The 23,031-nt window shown below is 45.5% G+C and overlaps 1 protein-coding gene across 1 annotated transcript in view; it reads left to right on the top strand.

Moving 5' to 3' along the window:
* The window catches only part of STS (steroid sulfatase), a 130,091-nt gene that overhangs the window by 55,344 nt on the left and 51,716 nt on the right, over positions 1-23,031 (top strand). The window contains 4 exon segments of the mRNA XM_049643357.1: positions 1,298-1,438; positions 2,895-2,943; positions 3,125-3,133; positions 6,303-6,378. Of these exon segments, the coding sequence (XP_049499314.1) occupies positions 1,298-1,438; positions 2,895-2,943; positions 3,125-3,133; positions 6,303-6,378 (275 nt within the window).

Here is a 23,031-nt window from a genome sequence, read left to right on the forward strand (position 1 = left end):
TCTTTGTGCCATAGGCTGTCACAAGCCCCGGTCCACTTGACATTTCCCAGCGTTGCTGGTGCATCTAATACCTGATCCCCGTGCTTTGGCACCCAGCACCGTGGCTGGTGTCCATGATGTCCTGTCCGCTCAGTGAAAGACCACCTTGCAGAGACATGATAGAAGACAGACTCGTGTAACTCTGTGCACTCTTATCATACACGCACAGATGGCCTTCTCTCCTTCCATGGAGGGTCCTCCTATGTCCCAGGAACAGAAGTCACCGTCCATGGCTCAGGGTTCATGGGTTCGAGCCCCACGTCGGGCTCTGTGCTGACAGCTCAGAGCCTGGAGCCTGCTTTGGATTCTGCGTCTCCCTCTCTCTCTGCTCCTCCCCTGTTCATTCTCTCTCTCCCTCCCTCCCTCTGTGTGTCTCTCTTTCTCAAAAATAAACACACACACACACACACACAAAAAAAAAAAAGAAAAGAATTGCTTTCATAGTAACTTGAGACTCTTGATCAGTTTGGCCCAGTTCCTAGAATGTTCCATATAATTTCCAAAACTTTAGTGTTGACAATGGAGTGTTCATTCCAGGAGACCTGTTCTATAGTGGAAGGTGAGCAATATGGCGGAATCCAGAGTTGAATTGGCATTAGACAGGTAGACAGGTGTCTTTGTAAGAACTTGGGAAATCAAGAGATGGTCTTTACTAGGCACTGGCTTGTCTGTGTGTCCATGTTCCAAAGAGAATGTGCTTTTTAAGGCCCTTGAATTGGTATTAATCAACTGTATAGAGAGGGAAGAATAGAATTCAAGAGCAAAGCAGGCCATACCCCACGACATTCCTTCCAGAGTTGTGTCCTCAGGGTATGCCTCAAGGACACAGCACTTCCTTCCGCTGATCTGCACAGGGTAAGCATCAGTCTCTTCACAGGCACGCCGTGGAGACTTCTGCTTCTTTGAGTAAAACGTACAATATTAGGGGCGCCGGGGTGGCTCAGTCAGTTAGGCGTCTGACCTCAGCTCAGGTCATGATGTCATGGTGGGTGGGATCAAGCGCTGCATTGGGCTCCGAGCTGGTGATGCAGAGCCTGCTTGGGGTTCTCTCTCTCTCTCCCTCTCTCTCTGCCCCTTCTCTGCTCTCTATCTCGAAAATTAATAAATACACTTTAAACAAATGTTTAAAAGTGTAAAATATTAGACATCATCCTATGGTGCTTTTCGACTTTTCACATGGCGTCATGGAGTACTAGTTTGATCCTTACGACCATGTGGCATATGTTCTTACGTTGCTCTGAACCTTCTCCTCTCGCAGGAATGCCAAGAAGCCATTCCTGCTGGTCCTGTCGTACCTTCACGTGCACACGGCCCTGTTCTCTTCCAAGGAGTTTGCCGGAAAAAGCAAACACGGAGCTTACGGGGATGCCGTGGAGGAAATGGACTGGAGCGTTGGTAGGTGTCTGTCTGCCTTCTTTGCTGTGAGTTTCCACCCTGATGCCTTTATACAGCAAATGTTTTTTTTTTCTTTCTTTCTTTATTTTTTTAATCAAACGAAGGTAATGAAACACTGATTCTGAGATGTAACAAGTGTCTTTGGCCCCAAGTACATGAATGTGGCTCATCGCCAGGGAAGAACTGGGTGTGTGGGCTGGCGAGTAGAGGTTAATGGAGAAAAAGAACCAAAGTTTTAACCTTTCTCTTGACTATTCTTGTGAACAATCAAATGTGAGCAACACCTCGTCTGCAGTGCTGTTAGATGAGTGCTGGATTTGGGGATGGAGTGGACCGCGGCCGCCTACAGCCTTGGCTGGCGGCTTGGGGTGGCAGCTACAGGGTCTCCTGGGGATCCTGTCCTCTTGGCTGCATAGTCCGCTGGTTTCCTTTTTAGGGCCCATGTTCCTCTCGCCGCCTCTCTGAGGATGCAAACATTGCCTTGTTGTTTCTGTCCCTTCTCCTTCTTCTTAAGTTACTCGATTCCTGAGAAACCTACCATTTTTTCTAGAGGTGCTGGCAAGACTTACTTGAAACAATATATTGTCCACGTCTACAGGAGATGGTCATGAGCCTGCTTTCTTTCATTTTCTCTGGTACAGCTGAGCAATCTCGGGTCTGTTCTCTAGTGTCTAGGGGAAGCAAAGGAATGGAAAACCAGTGGGCCCTGAATGCGTCACTCAGATCCTGTCTTTTCTGATGACATTGTCTTTTGTGTTGACATTGCGTAATCCTTACAGACAAAATCGGACAAAATTGTCCAAATGTCACCAGTCAGCAGGTCGCTTAGGATTTTCATGTGTTTGTTTTCTTTTCCTTTTTTCGCCCTCTCTCATTCTTCCTCCTTTTCTTTTTTTGCACTGAATTGGTAGTTTTTAACTTTTTCAACTAGATCTTTTGGAAATACTGTAACATGGCCACAGAGCAGTTTTTTTGTTTTTTTTGGTTGATTTGTTTTAAGCAGCGAATTGAAGGTGATGATGGTTGCCTACTGTGGTGATTACAAGAACAGTTTTGTTTTGTTATATCTTGGTGCACTGTCTTAAGAAACCAGAGGACTGGACCCTTATTCTAGCTTCCAGCTCTGTGTTTATACTGTCTCTGTGAACTTGGGACACATCTTGAATCTCTAGGTTTCATGGCTATCATCTTACCATGAAGAATTCAGACGAGGCAGGTCCTCACTGTGTGTCTTCTCTGCAGCTCTGTGACTCTGCAAACTAACAGAAAGGAGGACATATGATAATTACCGGGATACCCGAAACCAAAACATTCCCCGTCACAAGACGTGTGAGACAAATCCATTGCAGTGGGCCTTTTCCATATGCCAGGACAAGCCTGCCTCTTTTCTCGTTTGCTTCTTTAAATGTTGCATGTAAATCCGTTTATATTTTCCACTTCTTGGTAGTGCGAATTGGTAGAATGTTTTATCTCGTTGATGAGCATTAGGTTTCAAATAACAGGTTGCTTGTAGGACTCTAAGACATTTGCTGGCTAAGCCAGCAGGCTTGTGCTGGTATCGTGAAACGTACTTTTATTTAATTATAATCCCACATATGTGTACCCTGACCCGTCACAAAGTCTGACGTTGAGTGTTGCATGTAGAATGGTTCCGTCTAGAACCCGGTTCCGTCTTGAATGAAACGGAGAGTATTTTTCAGTCTTTGAGATCTGCATTCGGACCTGACGTCACATTTGCAGACGATCTTGTTTCTTTTGCCGAAACATGAAATCCTCCCCGTGAGCCATGACATTAGTTTCTCGGGATGCGTTTGCTGTCTTACAAATCCGGTACCTCTGAGTGTTTCGATGAGCGTTCCCACTTTCCAAGAAGAGCCTTTCCCTACGACAACAAGGGACTGCAACATTCTCAATAATTGTGTAATAAAATGGGGACGTCTCCTTAAAAATGATGCGTCCTGCACAAAAGGCACCTGAGATAGGAGTGGGTAAGTGAAGAGGGCACATCTCCGTCATTCCGAGCATTTCTTTCAAAATTGGTGGAGGCCGCATAATTCCATGGAGGATAGCTTTCTCCACCGCGACCCGTCTGTCCCCGTAAAGGCATATTCAGGGCAAAAGCACCTTTGTTATTTAATTGTGCTCCGAGGCCACTTCCACGCCACATCCGTGTGTCCATTGCTTTATTCTTAGCTGGGTGATTGCACTGTCGTGCACTGCTTAATCACCGAGGGCAGTGAGCACACAGACCTGGTGTGAGGGCCACAGAAGGGGCCCTGCAGAGCCACCATGTGGGTGCTGGCATCCTGGAACCGTATTACCTCTAAGTAACCCGCAGGGCAGTCAGCGTTCCTCAATAATGCCAGTCACTGGCAGCTCAGCAGGTGCTCCCCAACTAGCCCTGGCTGGCGTGCGCATTCCCTCCTGGGTGCTGTGGCCCGTCTGGGCGGCAGGGAGCATGGTTTTCATCTGCGTTCTGCAGGTGAGGCCGGTGAGGGGTGCCAATGGCTAATACACCTGCCTCAGGTGTATTTTTTTTTAAATTTTTTTTTTTTCAGAGAGAGATAGATCACAAGTGGGGGAGGGGCAGAGAGAGAGGCAGACACAGAATCCGAAGCAGGTTCCAGGCTCTGAGCTGTCAACACAGAGCCTGACGCGGGGCTCGAACCCACAAACCGTGAGATCATGACCTGAGCTGAAGTCGGACGCTTCACCGACTGAGCCACCCAAGCACCCCATGCCTCAGGTGTATTAATTACAGAATTAATAATATGGGATGAGCAGGAACCCGAACGCAGGTGTTCAGCTGGAGCGTGAAGTCTGCAGCCCGGCGTCTCCTGCTTTCCCTGTAATGAGAAAGGCTGCTTCGTAGCACGGAGCAGTCCACAGTAAATCACAGGGAAATAGCTCATGCCTTCATCGTGCATGTTTATTGAATGCTGGACTGGGTGCCTGTTCTTTTTTCTTTTTGAGCGAGGCAGTGTGATAATGATAAGTCCCTTGACATAAGGGAATTTAGGAGCCACTGAGGGACTTAAGATTCTTCCAGGAGATGTCATAATAACACAGAGCACAAAGTTATGAATGACTGTCCCAGCGAAGGAAGATGCAGATAAACCCCTTGATAGTTTGGGGATAGGAAGGGTGGGAAGACAGGGCCAATGGACACAGCCCGCCATATCCCTTCAGCAGGAAACACTGACAGCCAAATCCCGTGGACAGTCGGGGCATGATTGCAAAGTGAGATTTTCAATTCCAAGTAATTCTTTTTTTATTTCAACTTTTTAATGTATATTTTTGAGAGAGAGAGAGAGAGAGCAAGACAGAGAAAGAGAGACACAGAATGTGAAGCAGGCTCCAAGCTCTCATCTGTCAGTCAGCACAGAGCCCGATGTAGGCTCAAACCTACGAACCATGAGATCATGACCTGAGCTGAAGTCAAATGCTTAACTGACTGAGCCACCTAGGTACCCCCCAAGTAATGTTTTTAGGTTTTTATTTATTTATTTTAAGAGAGAGTGAGCACATGGGGAAGAGGCAGAGAGAGAGAGACAGAGAGCGAATCCCAAGCAGATTCCAGTGCAGAGCCCAATGTGGGGCTCGAACTCATGAACCATGAGATCATTATCTGATCCAAAGTGAGATACTCAGCCGAGCCACCCAGGTGCCCCATCAGTCCCAAATAATTCTGAAACAGCAGAGCCTTGAGGAGGAACAAATGGACAAAATCACGGTGTTTTCAAACATGCACTGAGTATTTTGGGGGCATGCCATTGTAGCTGTTTTTCTTCCCCTGGACATGAAGTGGTATTTACTGGAGATCTATGAATGGGAAGGGGGCAGAGAAAGCAGGTGGAAGCATGGAGGTGGTTCCCACCAGTGGTTTCTTATCTGTGACTTGTACCATCCCAGGCAACACCTTCAGTCTGTCAGGTGGAATTTGCATGCAGTCAGCATTTATTTAGGGCCCTGTGCTATTAATAGAGCCCCAGGAAGGAATCATAAATCAGCACTCGCCCAGGAGTCAACTAGCAAATTCTCTGTCCTACAAAGAGAAATGCAAGTCAAGAACAATGAGGTGAACACTAACATAAATGTCTGGTGTCAGATCAAACCTTTCAATTAAAAAGAAAAACAAACAAAAAAAATGCTACTTTCAAGGGTTGGGATCCAGTGGCTTATGTGGGATTTTTTTCTTTCAAACAAAAACTGTGAAGCTTTTTCTTTAGTAGAAGAAGCACCCCCTGTCGTGGTGGCATTGAGAAGTGTTCTGGATCGCTCAGCATCTGTGGTGTGGCACCCCTAGTGGCTGTGTGTGATACGGCGGTCCTCAGTTTCTCCGTCCCTTTCCATCTGTGGGACTGAGCAACACCACCTTCTGTGGGTGCAGGGACAGAACACACAACCAAACTAATGGGAACATAATGCACAGGTTCATACAAGACCAGCTGAGGGTAGGGTACAGGGTGAATTCCTCTTTTCCATGCCTGACATATAGTTAAACACATGCCTTGCAACACTGATGACCACACATGGAATCCATCTTGAGAAATGGCGAATGAATTGGAAGGTCTCAAGAGATCAAGAGAGTGACAAGAACCTCAAGTAACACAAGAAAAGACTCTGCAAATGAGGAGCCTTGGATGTTGCTCAAAGCCCCTCACACATACAACATGATTCTAACAAGGGTTTGGCTTATTGGGCGTGAGTCTAATAGAGTATCCATTTCAAAATGGACTCTTTCTGAGACTGTTGTGTTAGAAATGCTGTGTGCAGTGAATAACTTCTCGGTTAGTATGTACGTTTGCCTGGGCGAAGGTGCTCTGGTTGGGTTCATGTGGAAGACATATGCTTCTAGAAGGCTGCAGACCAGGAGCATGGCAAGGGTTCAAGAAGTCCTACCTCAAGGTGAAATCACTTGTGGGGCAGGGGGTCGGGGAGGAGGTGCCTGATACAGCAAGGCCCTATCCAAGGTGCTGAAATTGCAAGTCCTACTTAGTTTTCTCTTCCATATGTGGATAATGGTCCCACCATGGGAGTGGATAAGATTGCTTTGCAAGTGTGTTGAAAACAGTTGAGTAACTTGTGACTCAAGGTTTTCCTGCATTGAAAGCCAAGGTAAAAGTTTAGAAATGAATTTCCACGTTTCTACTTCTCAAAAACTAGCATCGCAGAGTCTAAGAAAGCAGTGGCAATATTCTCTTTGTCATTCTTTTGTTCTCTAAGGAATGCAATCTGGGCCATAATGCTGTGTATTTCCTTTGGGATTCAACACATCAGTTTTCTGTCTTGAATTTTTTAAACGCTCCTTTTCTTGATAAATGGAGCCTCCTCTAAAGCGTGAAAATAATGTGCTCCCTTCTGATGCATTCTGAAAACGGAAGGCCAGGTAGAACATTGAAAGGAAGGGCAAAATAGGAAGAATTCACAAAAGAAAAACAAAGGACCCCTGAGACTGAGAACAGAGGGTAAGAGAAATGGGGGTATCAGAATTCAGGGGTAAAGAAAACTTCAAAGGACAATCAACTTCTAACCAGGTGAAGATTCACAAGTGCATTTAGCCACTATAAACTTTAGTGTTGTAAGAGATTGCTGAGCGAGTGATATTTGAGGAGTCTGAAGTCAGTGGGGTTGGATATTCCTTCAGGAAGCACAAGGGATGTGGGCAGAGGGTTAGCTTATTGGACTGTGTCTGAGCTCTGCTCACAGGGAGACCAGGAATCAAGTGTTGGCTCAGAGTGTGGAACTGGGTGATTTTCAAGCCAATGTAGAAGCAGGAGGAAAGATCATTGAATTGACTGATGATTAAATTTTGCCCGGGAGTATCACAAAAGACATTTCAGCATTGGATATTGGTGCAATAACAAGAGAATGACCCAAGTGTCAGACCGCAGCATGGGAATGAGGAGTGTGGGGGAGAGGGGCTGGTGGCTTGGAAGTCCATGGATTGTAGGTCCAAACAACATAGTAGGGAAGGTGTTGGAGGCCTTCGAGGAGGTAAAGTGTTTACATGGAAGAAGTAGAACCATTCTAACCATTCTGGGCATGCATAGAGGTGTGGCTTGCTTTTAGGTCAAGGGATAAAGGACTGGAAGTCAGTCTCCTTGTGTTGAGTACGTCAAGGCACTGGAAAGCCACGACCTTTAGCTCGCTCTTTCCTTGTGACTGCACAAGCACCAAAGACACCAAGTTCAGCTGTCCCCTGATTGGGATGGTTGGTTAGCTTCACACACTTTCAGGATGGAGGTTTATGGCGAGGCGGGAACACTGGATGAATAATGGTGTATCTTACAGGGAGCAGTGCAGAGCCATTATGGACCACACATTCATTAGCTGCACTTCCAGTTTTCTCAAACAAACAGTCAGTGGAGACTCGAAAGTTATTTAAGGGGTTGGTCACCAGCCCCAAGTTCCAGGTTTCCAGCAGGTTTCATGGAGTAAGGGAGGTGGTCTATACACAGTAAAGCAACCTGGCTTCCATCTCTGTACGGCAGAGCCCCATCTGTCAGCTCCTTGCCATGAAGGCAGTATTAAGAGGAAAATGCTCATAGCACAAGACTCATTGTCACCTTGTAGCTACGGTGCACATCACAGTGAACTGTGCTGGGGACAGTTCCTACTCGGAGGCAGTGGGAAGCAGAATGTGGAAGCATTTAGGTATAAAATTCCTAAGCTTCTCTAACAGAGCAAGTGCACCCTTCAGCCTTGCGCAGCCAAGGTTGGATGTGGTGTGAATTCTTAAACGTATTTTTAATTTGCATTGTATTTAAAACTAAGCACTGTAGAGTTTCAATAAAAGTAAATAAATGAAGCTAGGTGGCACTGGCTCCAGGAGAGACAGAGTGATGGAGGAGAACAGGAAGCCCAGAAAGAGACTCTCATGTAAATGTAGATGTGGCCTTTCAAGGCAGACAGCTAAAAATACATGATGCGTTAATTGCAATGCGATGATTAAACTTTGGGAGACATTATAATTACTGGTCCCTGGCACTGTGGTGTTTTGCACGCACTTAAAAGAGATAACGATGCTGGAAGTGATGGTGATGATGGTGGTGGTGATGGTGGTGATGATGGTGTTGGTGATGTTGATGGTGATAATGGTGATGAAGAGTAACGAAAAAAATGAGGGTGATGGTGATGATGGTGTTAGTGAAGAAAAATGGTCATCAAGAAGAAGAAGACGACGACGAAAATAACAAAGACGAAGCAAAGAGGGAAAAGGGGATGATGGTCCAGGTAAATAAGACAGTTTTTCAGGGAGCTGTAGTTTAGGAAAGAAAAGTAACTTACCTGAGGTTACAGAGATGGTGTATGACACCGAGAAGGTTAATCTGCCTGTGTGCTGTGCTGCTGTGTCCCATGCATGAAAGTGAATACCCCTTGCGGTTGAATTTGGAAAAATGACCCGCGAAAGAATGCAAGCACATATATTGGGCTCTATTTCTCTGATGTAGTGTTGAGCAGGTTCTTTCTAAGCTTAAAAGCAAAGAAATAAATGCTAAAGGAAACGATTGCTAGATTTAGCTACATAAAATCTAAAATTTCCTGATGTCAAAAAAGATAACAAACTAAAAATACCAGTGACAAACTAGTGGAAAAGCATATGCAACATCTACATAAAGAGAAAACCTCTGAGGTGTAAAAAGACTTTGTACAAAGAAATTGGTTAAAAGATAAATACCAGAGGAGGGACTTAGTTGTGCCAATGTGTTGTGTCCGCTCACTCTACCCTTGGTAGCATTAAGTGTTATGATTTCTAAAATAATACTATAATAATAATGACAATAACATCCCTCAAACTCTCTGCCAATATGATGAGTGAAAGAGGAAACCTGTTAAAATTACATATACCGCATTATATTGAATCCTAAGGAGGGCAGACATTTCTCTTGGCGCTTTTTTTAATTAAACAAAATCTATCGTCATTTTTCTGGTGGGGTCAGTGTCTTTTCTTAAGCCCCTACTCCAGGGGCGACCTGACGAAGAGCTAAGGCTGCAAGGGGTTTTCCACGTTGCCTCTGCTTAACTGTACACTCCGTTTACTTACAAAGTGTATTTTAAATATTCAGCCAGCACTTTCTATTTCTGAATCCCAGGGCATCCATGACACAATTATTAAAACTCAACTCAAGCAACAAATTAGATTTTATTTTCACACTGGTGCTTCTCTTCATTGAAAATTCCCTCTTGGAGTTTTCAGAAGACTTTAAGTTGCCTCTGTGTGTGAATGTGTGTGTGTGTGTGTGTGTGTGTGTGTGTGTGTGTGTGTTTACATGAGGTCCTTTTGCACTACATTTGCTTTCAATTTCATCCTAAATAGCACGTGTTAAAAAATGCATGAGTTTGTAAAATCTGCTTAATTCAATAACTTCACTATGGATGCTAATTCCCCAAAGGGGATACTGATGTTAAAACAAACAAAAAAGTCTACTAGTTTATCCCAGACTATCCCATGTTGGGTATGTGCTTGGAATGGCACGTTAGCTCTGAATCAGATAAAATATGACTGCCAGTCTTGTCACTGTGAGCCCTTGTTACAGAGATGATCATGAAATAGAGCGTTCAGACAGACAGTATCCTCCCAGGGACTTTCCACGGGGCCTAGTGTCACAACACTTGTGCTTAATGAACAAATTTTTATTCCAGTGGATCTAGCCAGGAGAGGAATAAGGTAGTTTTCCTTACAAACCCACTGTTTACCCGAGTGTGAGATACGTAATAAGGTTTTTGAAACTTCAGGAAGACATCTAGGAAATGAGGATAACCCATAAATTGTAAAGGTATGTCTAAAACAGACCTACCCATGTATAATTTTCCTTCCACGGTCATCAAACCGATTTAACCAGGAGACGGTATGAAAAAAATCACGTGTTCAATTTACAAAGGTATATACTCAGCTTTAGAACATGTGCAAGAGAAATTCGGCCATTTGGAAGCACTTAATGTATACTTTGAAAATACAGGGCTTCCTCAAAATCATATATGTGATGTTGCTCCTGGAATATAATTGTATTGAGGTTCATACACCTTCCAGGCTTGAAGAAAAAAATGACTTTATGGTAAGTGAAAATAAAATCTCCTATGCCAAGATTTTCCATTATTGTCACTTTCTGGGATGTGTGTCAGAGGACCGCTTTGTGAGCGATGGTTTGGAGGGCACAGTAGGTGTGAGATGCCACTGAGCAACCTCGAGTCTTTCTTCTTTCTGTGCTTCTACATCAGGGCATTTTCTTTGCATGTTGGGGCGTTTTCTGTCACTGCACCGTGTATCCTGCATCAGCACGAGCCAGCAGCTGAGTCCTTGGTCCATATAGATCAAGAGCAGAGCTTGGAGGTGCCTGTCCATCAATGTCTCCATTTTTGCAAGATGCCTTTGCCATATTCTTTTTTTAATTTGAATGTTTTCCTAATTTTTTGTAATTCTTCTAATGGCCGGAGTAATCTAGAGTCTGCAAAACCAAAGAATACAGACACACACAGCAGAAAGGAAGTGCCTTTAGAGACCCCGCCCCTGATGGCCAGCCCGGTTGATGGTTTACGGTATAAGTTTCACTGTTTATATGTCGCCAGTGTGGTATAATACGAAGACACCATTCTTATTAAGAGGATTTGACACAAACTCTACACATGGTTTTTGTAGTTTTCCTTTCTTACAGAAGTAGGTACTGGGATATTTTTCACTGTCAATGCATTTTTGTCCACGATTGTGTTTTTTGTCCTAAGAATTCCATTTTCTATCCCTTGAGCACTTTTCTATTGGATTGTCCATCTTCTTCTTATTGATTTGTTTGGGCTCTTTACATATGAAGGACATTAATAACCTACTTGATGTAGATTACAAATATTTTTCTGCCTTTTTTTGTTTGTCTTTTCATTTTATTTACAGACTCTTACGTGGTGAATTTCTGTGGTTGGATTCGTCAGCCTCTCCTTTGTGACTTTAGGGATTGACAGTGAGCTTTAAAAAGGTTTTCCCTGCCTCCCAAATTATATGCGTTTGTCTCTTGTGTTCCCTCCAAATATGTTTATAGTCTCACGTTTTACAGTAAGGTACTCATATGGAAAAGAACACGTGTGTGTGACCATGTGCTGTCATTTGCTCATTATTATGGCTGTCGGTCTTTGGTGGTCCATGCTCTTGGCTAGTGTGGGACTGACCTCTCAGGACTTCAGGAGGATGGGTTGTGGTGCCCAGGGTAGGCAGCAGGTGAGGCCCTTTGTGCAAGGTGTGTGTAGAGAACTCATGAGGCCCCTGCGGCCACTGCAAGCCAGGTGGGTGTAGTCTGGTGGTCACTTCCCTCGGTGACCGCACGAGCTGATTCACCAGGCAAGGTCTGCTCTGTGAGTGGGCAGTGGTGATGGGCTCACACCTGTGTTGTCGGCACTGGACTTGGTGCGAAGGCATATCAGGGATGGTGGGATGCAGGGATGGTGGTGACGGGCCCTTTACTACCTGTTTGTTCCTCCTGCCCAGGGACACAAAGCCTTCAGATCACACAGGGAGGGGCTGTCTGCAAATGCCCCCAAAAGGAGATTCCTGCTCTGCTCCCCGGTATCTTCCCGGGCAGTGAATCAGGAGCAGGGGGCTGATCCCACACAGCATCCTGCCCTTACCTGTGCTCATCCTGAAGGTCCAGGTATGCTCCTGGGATCCCACTCTGCTTTGCCTGGATGGTCTCGAATTACATTTACCCTAGATTAGTTTCACTTCCTTTTTTAAATTTTTTTTTTTTAACATTTCATTCATTTTTTGAGAGACACACAGAGTGCAAGCGGAGACAAGGCAGAAAGAGAGGGAGGTACGAAATCTGGAGCAGGTTCCAGGCTCTGAGCTCTCAGCACAGAGCCCAACATGGGGCTCGAACTCACAAACTGTGAGGTCATGCCCTGAGCCAAAGTCAGGCACTTAACTGACTGAGCCACCCTAGATTAGTTTCACTTTCAGACAATCAGGAAAAGGGGTGGGGGGCAGAGACTAGTGTGTGTCCACACTGTTTCCAGCATATTCAACAATCAGTGTTAAAGCTATTATTGATTTTTACACTTAGAACAGGAAAAAAAAATTAGGGATCATTCGAAAACATTTCTACCACATTATTGAATGTATGATTCAACCAAAAGCAAGCAATTTGTGACCCTGGCCCCGTGTTCCACCTAGTAAGACTGCCCTTGAAAGGCTGTTAGGGACTTAAGCTGTTCTCGGCCATGTAAATTAGGGACGTGGTGTCCAATGTTGGATTCCCGCCCTGGCTCTCCTGCTTTCCTCTGCCCCTTGAGAATGTCCCGTCGCCACACCATTACCACCACCTCCTGCTGTAATGACATTGAAGCTCTGATAATAAGCCTGCACATCTGTACCTTGGGCTACTTTCTCTCTCCGGGTATCCTACATCCATAGTTCTGGGCATCCTGTATCCCTAGTTCTGGGCATCTTGCATCCATAGTTCCAGGCATCCTGCATCCACAGTAATCCTCATTCAGTACTCCCCGCACGGGACTGCATTACTCCATTTTGCCCATATGGAAACCAAGGCACATGGAAGGGAAGGGGTAGAGGCAGGATTCAGACCCAAGAGCCTGCCTTTATGTCCCAGGCAGTGCTGACTGGGAGAGATGGCCCCATGACATGTGGCTTCTGCATGTTGGGGGCAGCACAGGTGCTGGGGAAGGGGTAGGCTCTGGGGCCAGATTTCCTGACATGGCAGCTGCACCCCCTCCCCAGCACCTGCTGGCTGCCAAGCCTGGGAAGGTTACCAGTCTCACTGGGTGTGTATTTCCTCATCTGTAAAATGGGGTTATACCATTGCCTATCTTGCCAGGAGGTGTTGGAGCATGCGTGGGATACAAATGTGTGCTGTTCTTATTATCATGTCAGCACACACACACACCTTGCACTGACTCCCTTCTCTCATTGTGTAGAGATGGGAAGCATGTGGCAATAGATGTCCCAGGGCACAGTTGCGTGTGTTACGTGGGTTTGATATCTCCGCATGAGAAAATGGAATGAGTAGAATCTTTCTATAGTCTCTGTCCTCTGAGATCACGGGGCCATGTCCGTCTTCCTAGAGTGTGAGAACTGTGTCTCCAACAAGTCTTGTGGAGAGGGAGTTCAGGATGGCTCAGAGTCGGCTGTTTGGTGACCCTGTGTGTTCTGAGGTACTCACTGGGTTCACCCACTGGAGACGCATCTCTCAATATGGCAGCCGGAGCTCCAGATTGGAGACGGTGATGGCTGAGTGCTCTTCTGCTAACTTAGGCATATAAACCTTTGTGAAGGAAAGCTTCTTTCTGGCAGGACTCTTTACATCACTTTATTTGCTCCCAATCAGTAGAGAAAAAAAAGTGAAGATAGATTATGAAGTAGCATGTTTTATTGAAACGACTCCTTCTCAGTCCAAAATAGATCTTGTCCACTCGGTATTCCAAGATAGCAATGAAGCAAAGAATTTATTTATTTATTTTTTAATTTTTTTTTTTAACGTTTATTTATTTTTGAGACAGAGAGAGACAGAGCATGAACGGGGGAGGGTCAGAGAGAGAGGGAGACACAGAATCTGAAACAGGCTCCAGGCTCAGCACAGAGCCCGACGCGGGGCTTGAACTCACGGACCATGAGATCATGACCTGAGCCGAAGTGGGACGCTCAACCGACTGAGCCACCCAGGCGCCCCTGAATCAAAGAATTTAAATGGGAACAGACCTCTGTCATTTCTGGAGTTAACAGACCTCTGTCATTCTTGGAGTGCTTGCTGAACTGAACACATGATGTCATGAGGTTGTAAAACAAACAGTGACATTCACCTACAGATTCCCTTTTGAGTCAGTCGTGGCAAAATGTAACTTCTGCCCCTGTTCACATTTCTGGTGAGTAGAAAATGGTTATCAAAAGAACACTGTTGTCATAATATTTTTTCATTCTGATATAAGACAGTAGTTGAGAGAGAAGAAATACGACAAAATTACAACATTTTACCTATTTTAACTTTAATCATGGGAAGGTAAAATTGGGCTGTCAGGTACCTTTGTCGTATGGCTGTTTGTTTCCTGCCAAATTTGATCAGTAACAACCATCTTATAAATGCATTTATGCATCTGAATTTGAGCAGGTAAATATGCCGTACTTTACGAAGAAGGAAAGCTGCAGAAAATGAGCTTCTCTGACAATCTCTGAAGCTTTGAGTACCGACTCTGAGAAAAAACATTCGCTTTGTTTGTACAACTTGACATTTTGGTTTCATTTCATGCTCCCTTGCAGCTAAGCAAAGCGGAGGAAGGAAAGTAAAGGGACGTTATGACTTATTTTGAAATGGAGGGAATTACCCTATTTGCAAATAGGGTAGATGCTTCCGTCTTAGAAATGCTTTGTCGTGTTATCCGCGGGGGGCTTTCTGGGAGGGCGTCCCAGCAGGGGGATGCTTCTGTACAAAACACAGCTCTTCTGGAGACTTGCTCTTACGGCACTGGCCACGGAGGGTTGCAGTCTGTTGGATTGGGAGAAGAGAAGGGGAATCCTTGAGCAGAACGCTGTAAACAGACTGAGGACAGCCACAAGCATTGGTGCGTGTGGACAGAATCCAGAGGGGAGAGTATACACTCACATGCATCCGTGTTTGCGTGAGCACACAGACCCCAAACTGCGAGGAACATGGTGTGTATTTCCTTGCACCCCGTCTCACCAAAAGCCAAGGAATCCTGTAGCTAACTGTGGCTCAGACATGACCTCCCTGTGTGCTTTATGGCATGTGCCACACTGGCCGTCCTCAGAATGGCTGTCTCCTGGGGTGGGGTCTTTATTCACCTGGAAGAAAGCTTGCGATCCCTCTGCCAGCCGTAGCTCCACGTTCCTCCCCCCGAAGCACTTCCTGACGAGGACAAGTGCAGTTCATGGCTGCCGGACGGGTCTAGGTGGCACTACAAACAGCAGTCGCCGGTCGGGGCCGGCTCTTCCCAAGCTCACTGTCCGAAATGCCAGTTACCTGCATCTGGTATCCGTTTCTCTTTCTGCTCTGAAAGCCAGCATGGGACAGGTGGCAAGGCTTCCCCTTGTTTTAGGAGGAAGGATGACACCCGGGTCTATGACTGTTAAAGCACTGGAGATGAGCCCCTCTGCAAATCTCCCTGGCCCTCTGTGCCATCTGCACGGCAGGGTCAGACATCTGTGCACTTGGGGAGCCTCCTGGCATCTGAAAGTGGAACCCCTCCTGCCACTAGACGTGAGCCCCTCAGACACGTTTATCAGGCTTCGTCGCTCAGTGCTTTTCAAGGAGTAAAGGAATGGAATTGCTAACAGAGAGCCAGTATGAGGACTCACGCGTGGTGAGACACAGGCAAGTTATGGCCACTGGGCACGTGAGAGTACAAGCATTCTTCCCCTGTCCCGTGCAGGTGGCCCTAACGGAGTTATTTCTGTCTGTTCCTCCATGAGTCCGTCTGACCCCTTTGCCCACCAGTTGGGCACACTGCATACTTGCTGTGGTCAGTCCTGGGCTCTGCTCTCAACTGCATTCGTATGTTTAATTTTTTATTGTTATTTATTTATTTATTTAAAGTTTACTTTTCTTTATTTTGAGAGAGAGAGGAAGCAGGGGAGGGGCAGAGAGAGAGAGAGAGAGAGAGAATCCCAAGCAGGCTCCACACTCTCCGTGCATGTGGACCTCCAACTCACGAACTGTGAGATCATGACCTGAGCTGAAATCAAGAGTTGGATGCTTCACAGACTGAGCCACCTGGACGCCCCTCAACTGCATTCACTTTAAATGCTTTGTTCGTACAGATTAATCCTTATCTTCAACAAAGCATTTTTTTTTTCTCCATCTACCTATTCTTGATTTTATATGTATGCTGCAGGCACGCACGTTTGGAAAGCTTAACGTAAATCACAGTATCGGAAAATCCAACGACAGAGCAGCGAGAATAAAGGAGACAGAGACATCGTGTGTGTTTCCCTTTCTGTTTGGTTTCTTTGTGAGTTTCCAGGAAAACTGCACATGTGACAAAGTAGTCCATTTTCTGCAGAAAGGGGTTTTTGCATCTGTAGCCTAGAGGTATAAGGACTGCAGAGCAGGGATGGAGAAGCTTGGAGGGAAGGCACCGGGGCAGGACCGAGGCGCGTCTGATGTTCCAAACAAACATTTCGCTGCAATGTGTAGTTGGAGGTGCATTGTGTTCAAATCAACCCTGGTTCTCCAAATTAATTTAGTTTGTAAATCATGAACCTCCGGGCTTCATAAACTCTGTAGCCATGTTCCTGTTTTTGCAAAGCCCAAAGCTTAATTTCACGTTCATGGGCTTGGACGGATATGATTGTTACCTCGAATTTACATCTCCAATTAAAATGAACCAATTTTAACACCGGCGTATAAATCATTCCCGTCACTAAGATGACACTGTAAGTAATCGAGGAAATCAAGTCCCGATGAATTCCAACAGGATTAATAAAACACATGGTCACGTTTCCACAATGCACATAATGGCAACAGCCACCAGTGCAAGAATGGGAAACGTTTATTGGGCAGCAGCTAGCCTGTAAAACGGCGTGGTGATTGTCCGGTAACTTACTGAAATATTTTGCGTGCATGAATTCCTTTACTCCCCGCGGCTGCTCTAGCAGGTATTTTTATCATCTGTAGTTTACAGGCGGGACGGGGAGGTTCCGAGAGGTGAAGCAGCTTCTGCGGGACTGCCCAGCGACCACACGCCCAGCAGAGCACAAGCGGGTGTCTGTCCTGGCGACTTAAACTCAGACCGTAGACCGGTCTGTCCCCCGCTGGCTGCACACTGTCTACAAGACAAGCCCATGTGGTTTGAGCCACCCAGGTGCTTTCAGCTACTGTGTTCGAAGATTCCACCAAGGCATGTCTTCTCGAGTTTGCCTTGTATACTGTAAACATGTCTGTGTTCCAAGGTAAACTTCAGACACGGAAAATGGTAGAATATGGATGTGGGTACTAGAGGAGTGTTCTCGGGAGTGTTTCCTCCCCCTTCAGTTAACCATGGAATGCATTGAATTTGCTACTTAAATATTTCAAGGCATGGAAACAAAACATGTGTTGGGACCCAGGATATAGGGTTAAAGCAGTGCTCAGATAAGTTTCCACTGAATACCAATGTGTGTATTTGAAAGGTGAGGTCAGAATTAGGAGTCAGGAATAGGTATGAATACTTGCTTTTTTTCTTTAATTTGTTTAAAGTTTACTTATTCTGAGAGAGAGAGCAGGGTAGGGGCAAAGAGAGAGGGTGACAGAGAATCCCAAGCATGGTCAACACTGCAAGCATGAAGCCCAGTGTGGGGCTCGAACCCACGAACCATGAGATCATGACCTGAGGTGAAATTATGAGTCGGATGCTTAACCGACCGAGCCGCTCAGGAGCCGGGGAATACCTGTTCCTTTTAAGGCAGGGCCCAATTGAGGCTGGTCAGAAAATCACATGCAACGCTCCCCCTGCAAAGATTTCTTTCATCTGCTTGAATTGGTTGAATTAATGAACCAGATTAAGTGAAGTCATGTATTTAGAGCACGGCACATGGTGCCTTCCATGCATCAAGTTCTCAACAAATACTACCTGCTATTATTATTACTAAGACTTATTATTTCCCAGATGTATAAAACATCTGTGCTTGGAGTGTGCATATGATACCTCCTAATCGATGTGGGTTTCCGTTCGGCTGTGGGCAGGTCCCCCCGCGGTGGCTGGCTAACTCCAGGGTAAAGCTCCAGCTTTACGGGGAGATCTCAAGCTCTTAGAAATAGTTCATGGATGAGAAAAGAGTCCATGATGAAAAAGTCAACATGAATTCACTGCATCTTGTGTGTTTTTCTAATGTCGTGATGACTGTTTCCTTTGAGATGGTCCTGTCTGGACCTCACAGTCTGCAGAAGACCCTGACCACCCAGAGCCTGGTAGTACAGATCTCGGGGGAACAGCCAACCTGTCCCTAAGAGCTTGCGATCTCTCCGTAAAGCCAACGCTTCACCCTGTAGTTAGGAAGACACTACAGGGGACCCGCACACAAGCAAACTGAAGGTCACGTGGATTAGAAGCAAAAGCCAAGAGAGGACCTTGGTGGGGTGTTAGCCGACGTGGCCAGGAGGGCTGGAATCTGCGCTGTATGTGCAGGGTGTCCGTGAAAAGACGTACAGTGTTCAATTTTGTACCTTCAGTTTCATGGATGATAAAACCCCATGAAAAAAATAACCTAGTCCTAAAATAAAAGTTGAGTATGGGTGATGTGGTTGAGCATCACAAGTAAGAATTCTGAAAGGTTTCGTTTTGTTGAATGTTGTCCGTTTGCCTCTGGATGTTCTCTGCTTACAGCCCAGGTCACACAGCTCTTTCACGGTTGGCTTCCCATGAGGCGTTGCCAGACAAATCCTAGCTGGTATGTTTCTGGAGCTTTCTGTTGGCTTTGATCCAAGGAATGGCCCCGGGGGATATGGGCAACCTCGGACTCCATGACAAAGCCTGGGTTACCCCCAGGGCAGGTTCAGCCGGTGGCCACTCAGAAGACCAAAGGGTGGCACCAGAATTCCTGAACCTCATTTTCTGCCAGACAGTAAAGTCCAGGCAGTAGAATGGATCGAGGGTGGAAGACCATATGTTCGCTGAGCACAATCCTCTCAAAACTGTTCCCTGCCAGCCTCATCACCTGCTGCTCAGCTCGGCCACCCCCCTGTGATGTGTATGACCCTAGGGAAGCAGTGACCACAGGCACTGGCTTGGGATGGCTTCCTGTGACCCACAGGCATGCCAGCTTTGGGTTTCCTCCCACACACGTGTGTGATTCCCTTGAACAGACACGGACACCATTCCGATTATTTCCAGCAAGTGCAATGCCCTGGAATACACACACACACACACACACACACACACACGTTATTGTTAACCCAAGAAGATAGCTGAGTCGAGCACACACACACACACACACACACACACACATTATTGTTAACCCAAGAAGATAGCTGAGTCGAGCAGCGAAAACACCCCAGATGGTGAGAGCAGGTGCGGGGGATAAATCACACATTACAAGTGTGATGAGGGCAGAGACGGGTTTAATGGAGGAAATCACAACATTATCATAACAACCAGGTACAGCACAAAATAAGGATGCGTTTCCCGGAAACAATAGGAGCTCAGACAGGAACTCACTAAAGCAAGAAGCACCAGCAAAGTGAACAAAGGGTCATCTGTAGAAAAGCAACATTGAAAATTGTAGGCTCTTCCGTTTCTTAACTGCCCTAACAATCCTAATTCTGCATTATTATGTTTCTTTTCCATGTGTAAAAATTAGGTGTTGAAACTGTACCTACATCTCATTATCATTGTTGTTTTGGAAATCTGGAAAATGCCAACCATTTCCTTTTATCGTATGTCAGGGAATATGGCACATTTAGTCGCGTGTGAAACCGTCTAAAAGTACGGTCTTCAGACGGGCACCATTGAGGTCCACAGACATCCCCGCAGATGTACTGAATCAGAATCTTGGTTTTAGCATGGTTCCCAAGGTGATAAATAAGGCCATTAAAATTCGAACAATGCTGATGTGCGATATGCGATAGGTCAAGTTTACCTGCGTTAAGTGGACCTCGCTTCTAGCTGCAGACAGTATATCTATTTGCGCATTGACAGATATGACATGATGCATGGGGTGTTGGGTATGCTTCTCATCCTACATAAGCTAACAAAGAATTGCCTTTCTAGGGCCGGTGACAGCTAGATTTCTGTGTGCCACTCAATAACAGATTCAGGCTCAGGAGAGCCTGAGTACGTAGGTTAAAGCTAGAACAGTGAGTGCCAAGCATTGCACATGCCTGACCCAGACTCCCAGCCACCAAGAGGTGCCACGGTGAGGGACTGCATGGTTGTGACTTCAGCAGGATTATTTGAGTCCCACCCTTAACCTGTTGATCAGATAGAAGACTTACTAAAATAGTTGTAGGGGGATTTTTCTGGTGTTCCCTGGAGTCATGTTGAGTACGTGGAAATTTTCTGCATGTGGTTGCAAAGAGCTAAGGTACATTGAGCAATCGCAGTGTGACCAGTTCTGGGCTGTCGTGTATGAAGTTCTCCTCGTTTGTGCATCCCGGCAACACTTTCCTATTTTACGTTTTCATCTCTGACTTAGAGGCAAAGAACCCCACAGAGCAAGCTGGGAACCCAGGATTCAAAGTGAGTCTGCCGCTCTCAGGAGCCAGAAGGCAGACCCTGAACCCTTAGCTCTACGTGACAGCTTCTCTCTCGTGTACCATCTAGAATGTGGCCCATGCGTTGGTAAGCCTTCCGTCTCCTGAGTGGCATACCACTGCCTGATTTTCAATAGTGCCTTCACACTCATTTGTCGAGTGAATAAATGGAATGAAGGAACTCTCTAGAATTTAGGCTTCCTCTGCAAGCCGCGTTCATACCTGGAGAAGAAGGAAGGAGCCAGACTTTGACGTTTCCGTGTGTTGTCCTTTTGGTTTACAAAACTCCTATCTGAAGTGCTCATTTTTTGATAAGCTCGCTTTTGTTTGACCCCAGTGAAATAAAAAAGTGATCTTCAAGTGACTTATTTTCTGTATTTGTTTCATTCAGGCAACAATGTGAGAAAGCTTTGGAAATAACACATTTCACTTATAAGCTATCCTTCAGCCCACCATCGGTAATTCAAAACTATCATCCCATATAAATTGGTATCATTATACCTTGAGAACCTTACTGAAAAATAATATTTGTGGACCTCTGACTCGCAGTGTACTGTCTGAAAGCAAGAATAATACACAGGCATTTGTTCTCACGGGAGATTTCCATTCAGAATTTTTAGGAGAGAAATATGTTAGAGCTTTATAGGATCAATCTTATGAAAACTTAAACAGTTAACGGGCTTCAGGCTTTACAAATGAGATTCTGGCGTAGGACCTAAATTGTGTGGGATCCAGAGTGTGTCGTTTGGGAAAGAAAGAACTAAAAGGAAATCAGAAATCTGACCATTTCTGCACAGATTCAGGCAAATATTCCGCTGTTTGTACATGCCCGATGGCCTCGGCTAGATGCCTTGTGTTAATCCCAGACCAGCTGTATAGGGAACTTTTGATGAAAAAGATGAAGTCATCAGTCTAGGCAATGAATTAAGAAGAATGGATGGAGACAAGGGAAATATCTGATCACGGTCATTAGGAATACTGGGATTTGGAGTAAGACGGAGTCTGTCTGCTAAGTGCACCTGTAGGCTCATCTGGATGAAAAGAGCCTACAGGGGAAACAGGAGCTTTAGCTGGCTTGAGCAGAGAACGGGGTCCCCAGGAGGCTCCAAGGGCTTGGATACTCTGCCGTTAACACACAGCCCGTGTTCAGTAGGTGCTTTGTAACACATATCGGATATCTGGATGAAGAAGTCTCCGACTCAACACTGCATCTGAAAGGCACTTTTTAAAAAAGTAGTGGGAAGGGGCACCTGGGTGGCTCAGTCGGTTACACATCCGATTCTTCACTTTGGCTCAGGTCATGATCTCACAGTCATGAGTTCAAGCCCTGCGTTGGGCTCTGCTCTGAGCCCAGTGTAGAGCCTGCCTGGGACTCTCTCTCTCCCTCTCCCTCTGTACCCCTCCTGGACTCACGCTCTCTCTCTCTCTCAAAAAAAAGTAGACTGTTTTTGATCACTTTTACAGAAAAATTAGGTTTACAGAAAAATTGAGTAGAAGGTACAGTTTTAATATGTTCCCTTTCTTGTGCACATTGTGTACCTAAGAATATCTTGAATTCGTGTAGTACATTTGTTGTAGTTGACGAGCCAACGTTGAAGCATTGTTACCGACTAGAAGTGATTGTTTTCATTAGGGTTCACTGTTTGAGTCCTACATTCTGTGGATCTGGACTGACGTATGATGACACACATCCACCATTACAGTATCGGACACGATACTTTCACTGCCCTAAAAATCCTCTGTGCTGATTCTTTGTCCCCACCCTGCTCAGGCTATGGCAACTACTGATCTGTTTGCTATCTCCATAGCTTTGGCTTTTCCAGAACATCATGTAGTTGGAGTCCTATATTATGTACCTTTTGAGATTGGGATCTTCCACTTGGAAATATGCATTTTAAATTCATCCATGTCTTCTCATGACTAGATAGCTCATTTCTTTTCCGCATGGACAATAGACCATTGGCTGGATGCACTATACTGGATCCATTCACTTGCAAGAGGACATCTTGGTCATTTCCAAAGTTTGCGCAATTATAAACAAAACTGCTATAAATGTTTATGTGCAGGTTTTGTGTGTGTAGAAGTTATCATAGACACCACATTTTAAAGAAACGATGCTAAGTTTCTTCTCAATCTGTGAAAGGTTAATCTTATTTGGAAGGTAGATATATGATTGCCTACCCTTTTGCAAAATGCTAATTATAACTCAAGGAAGTAAACCCTTCAATCCTCTGCTAACTGCTTAGTCTGTTTTTACTTACAAATTGTCATATGAGGGGCAACTGGGTGGCTCAGTTGATTAAGCATCCTATTCTTGATTTCGGCTCAGGTCATGATCTCACAGTTAGTGAGTTTGAGCCCCGTGTTGGGCTCTGTGCTGACAGCATGGAGCCTGCTTGGGATTCTCTCCCTCCCT

Source organism: Panthera uncia, chromosome X (genome assembly GCF_023721935.1).
Source record: "Panthera uncia isolate 11264 chromosome X, Puncia_PCG_1.0, whole genome shotgun sequence".
In the NCBI taxonomy this organism is placed as follows: Eukaryota; Metazoa; Chordata; class Mammalia; order Carnivora; family Felidae; genus Panthera; species Panthera uncia.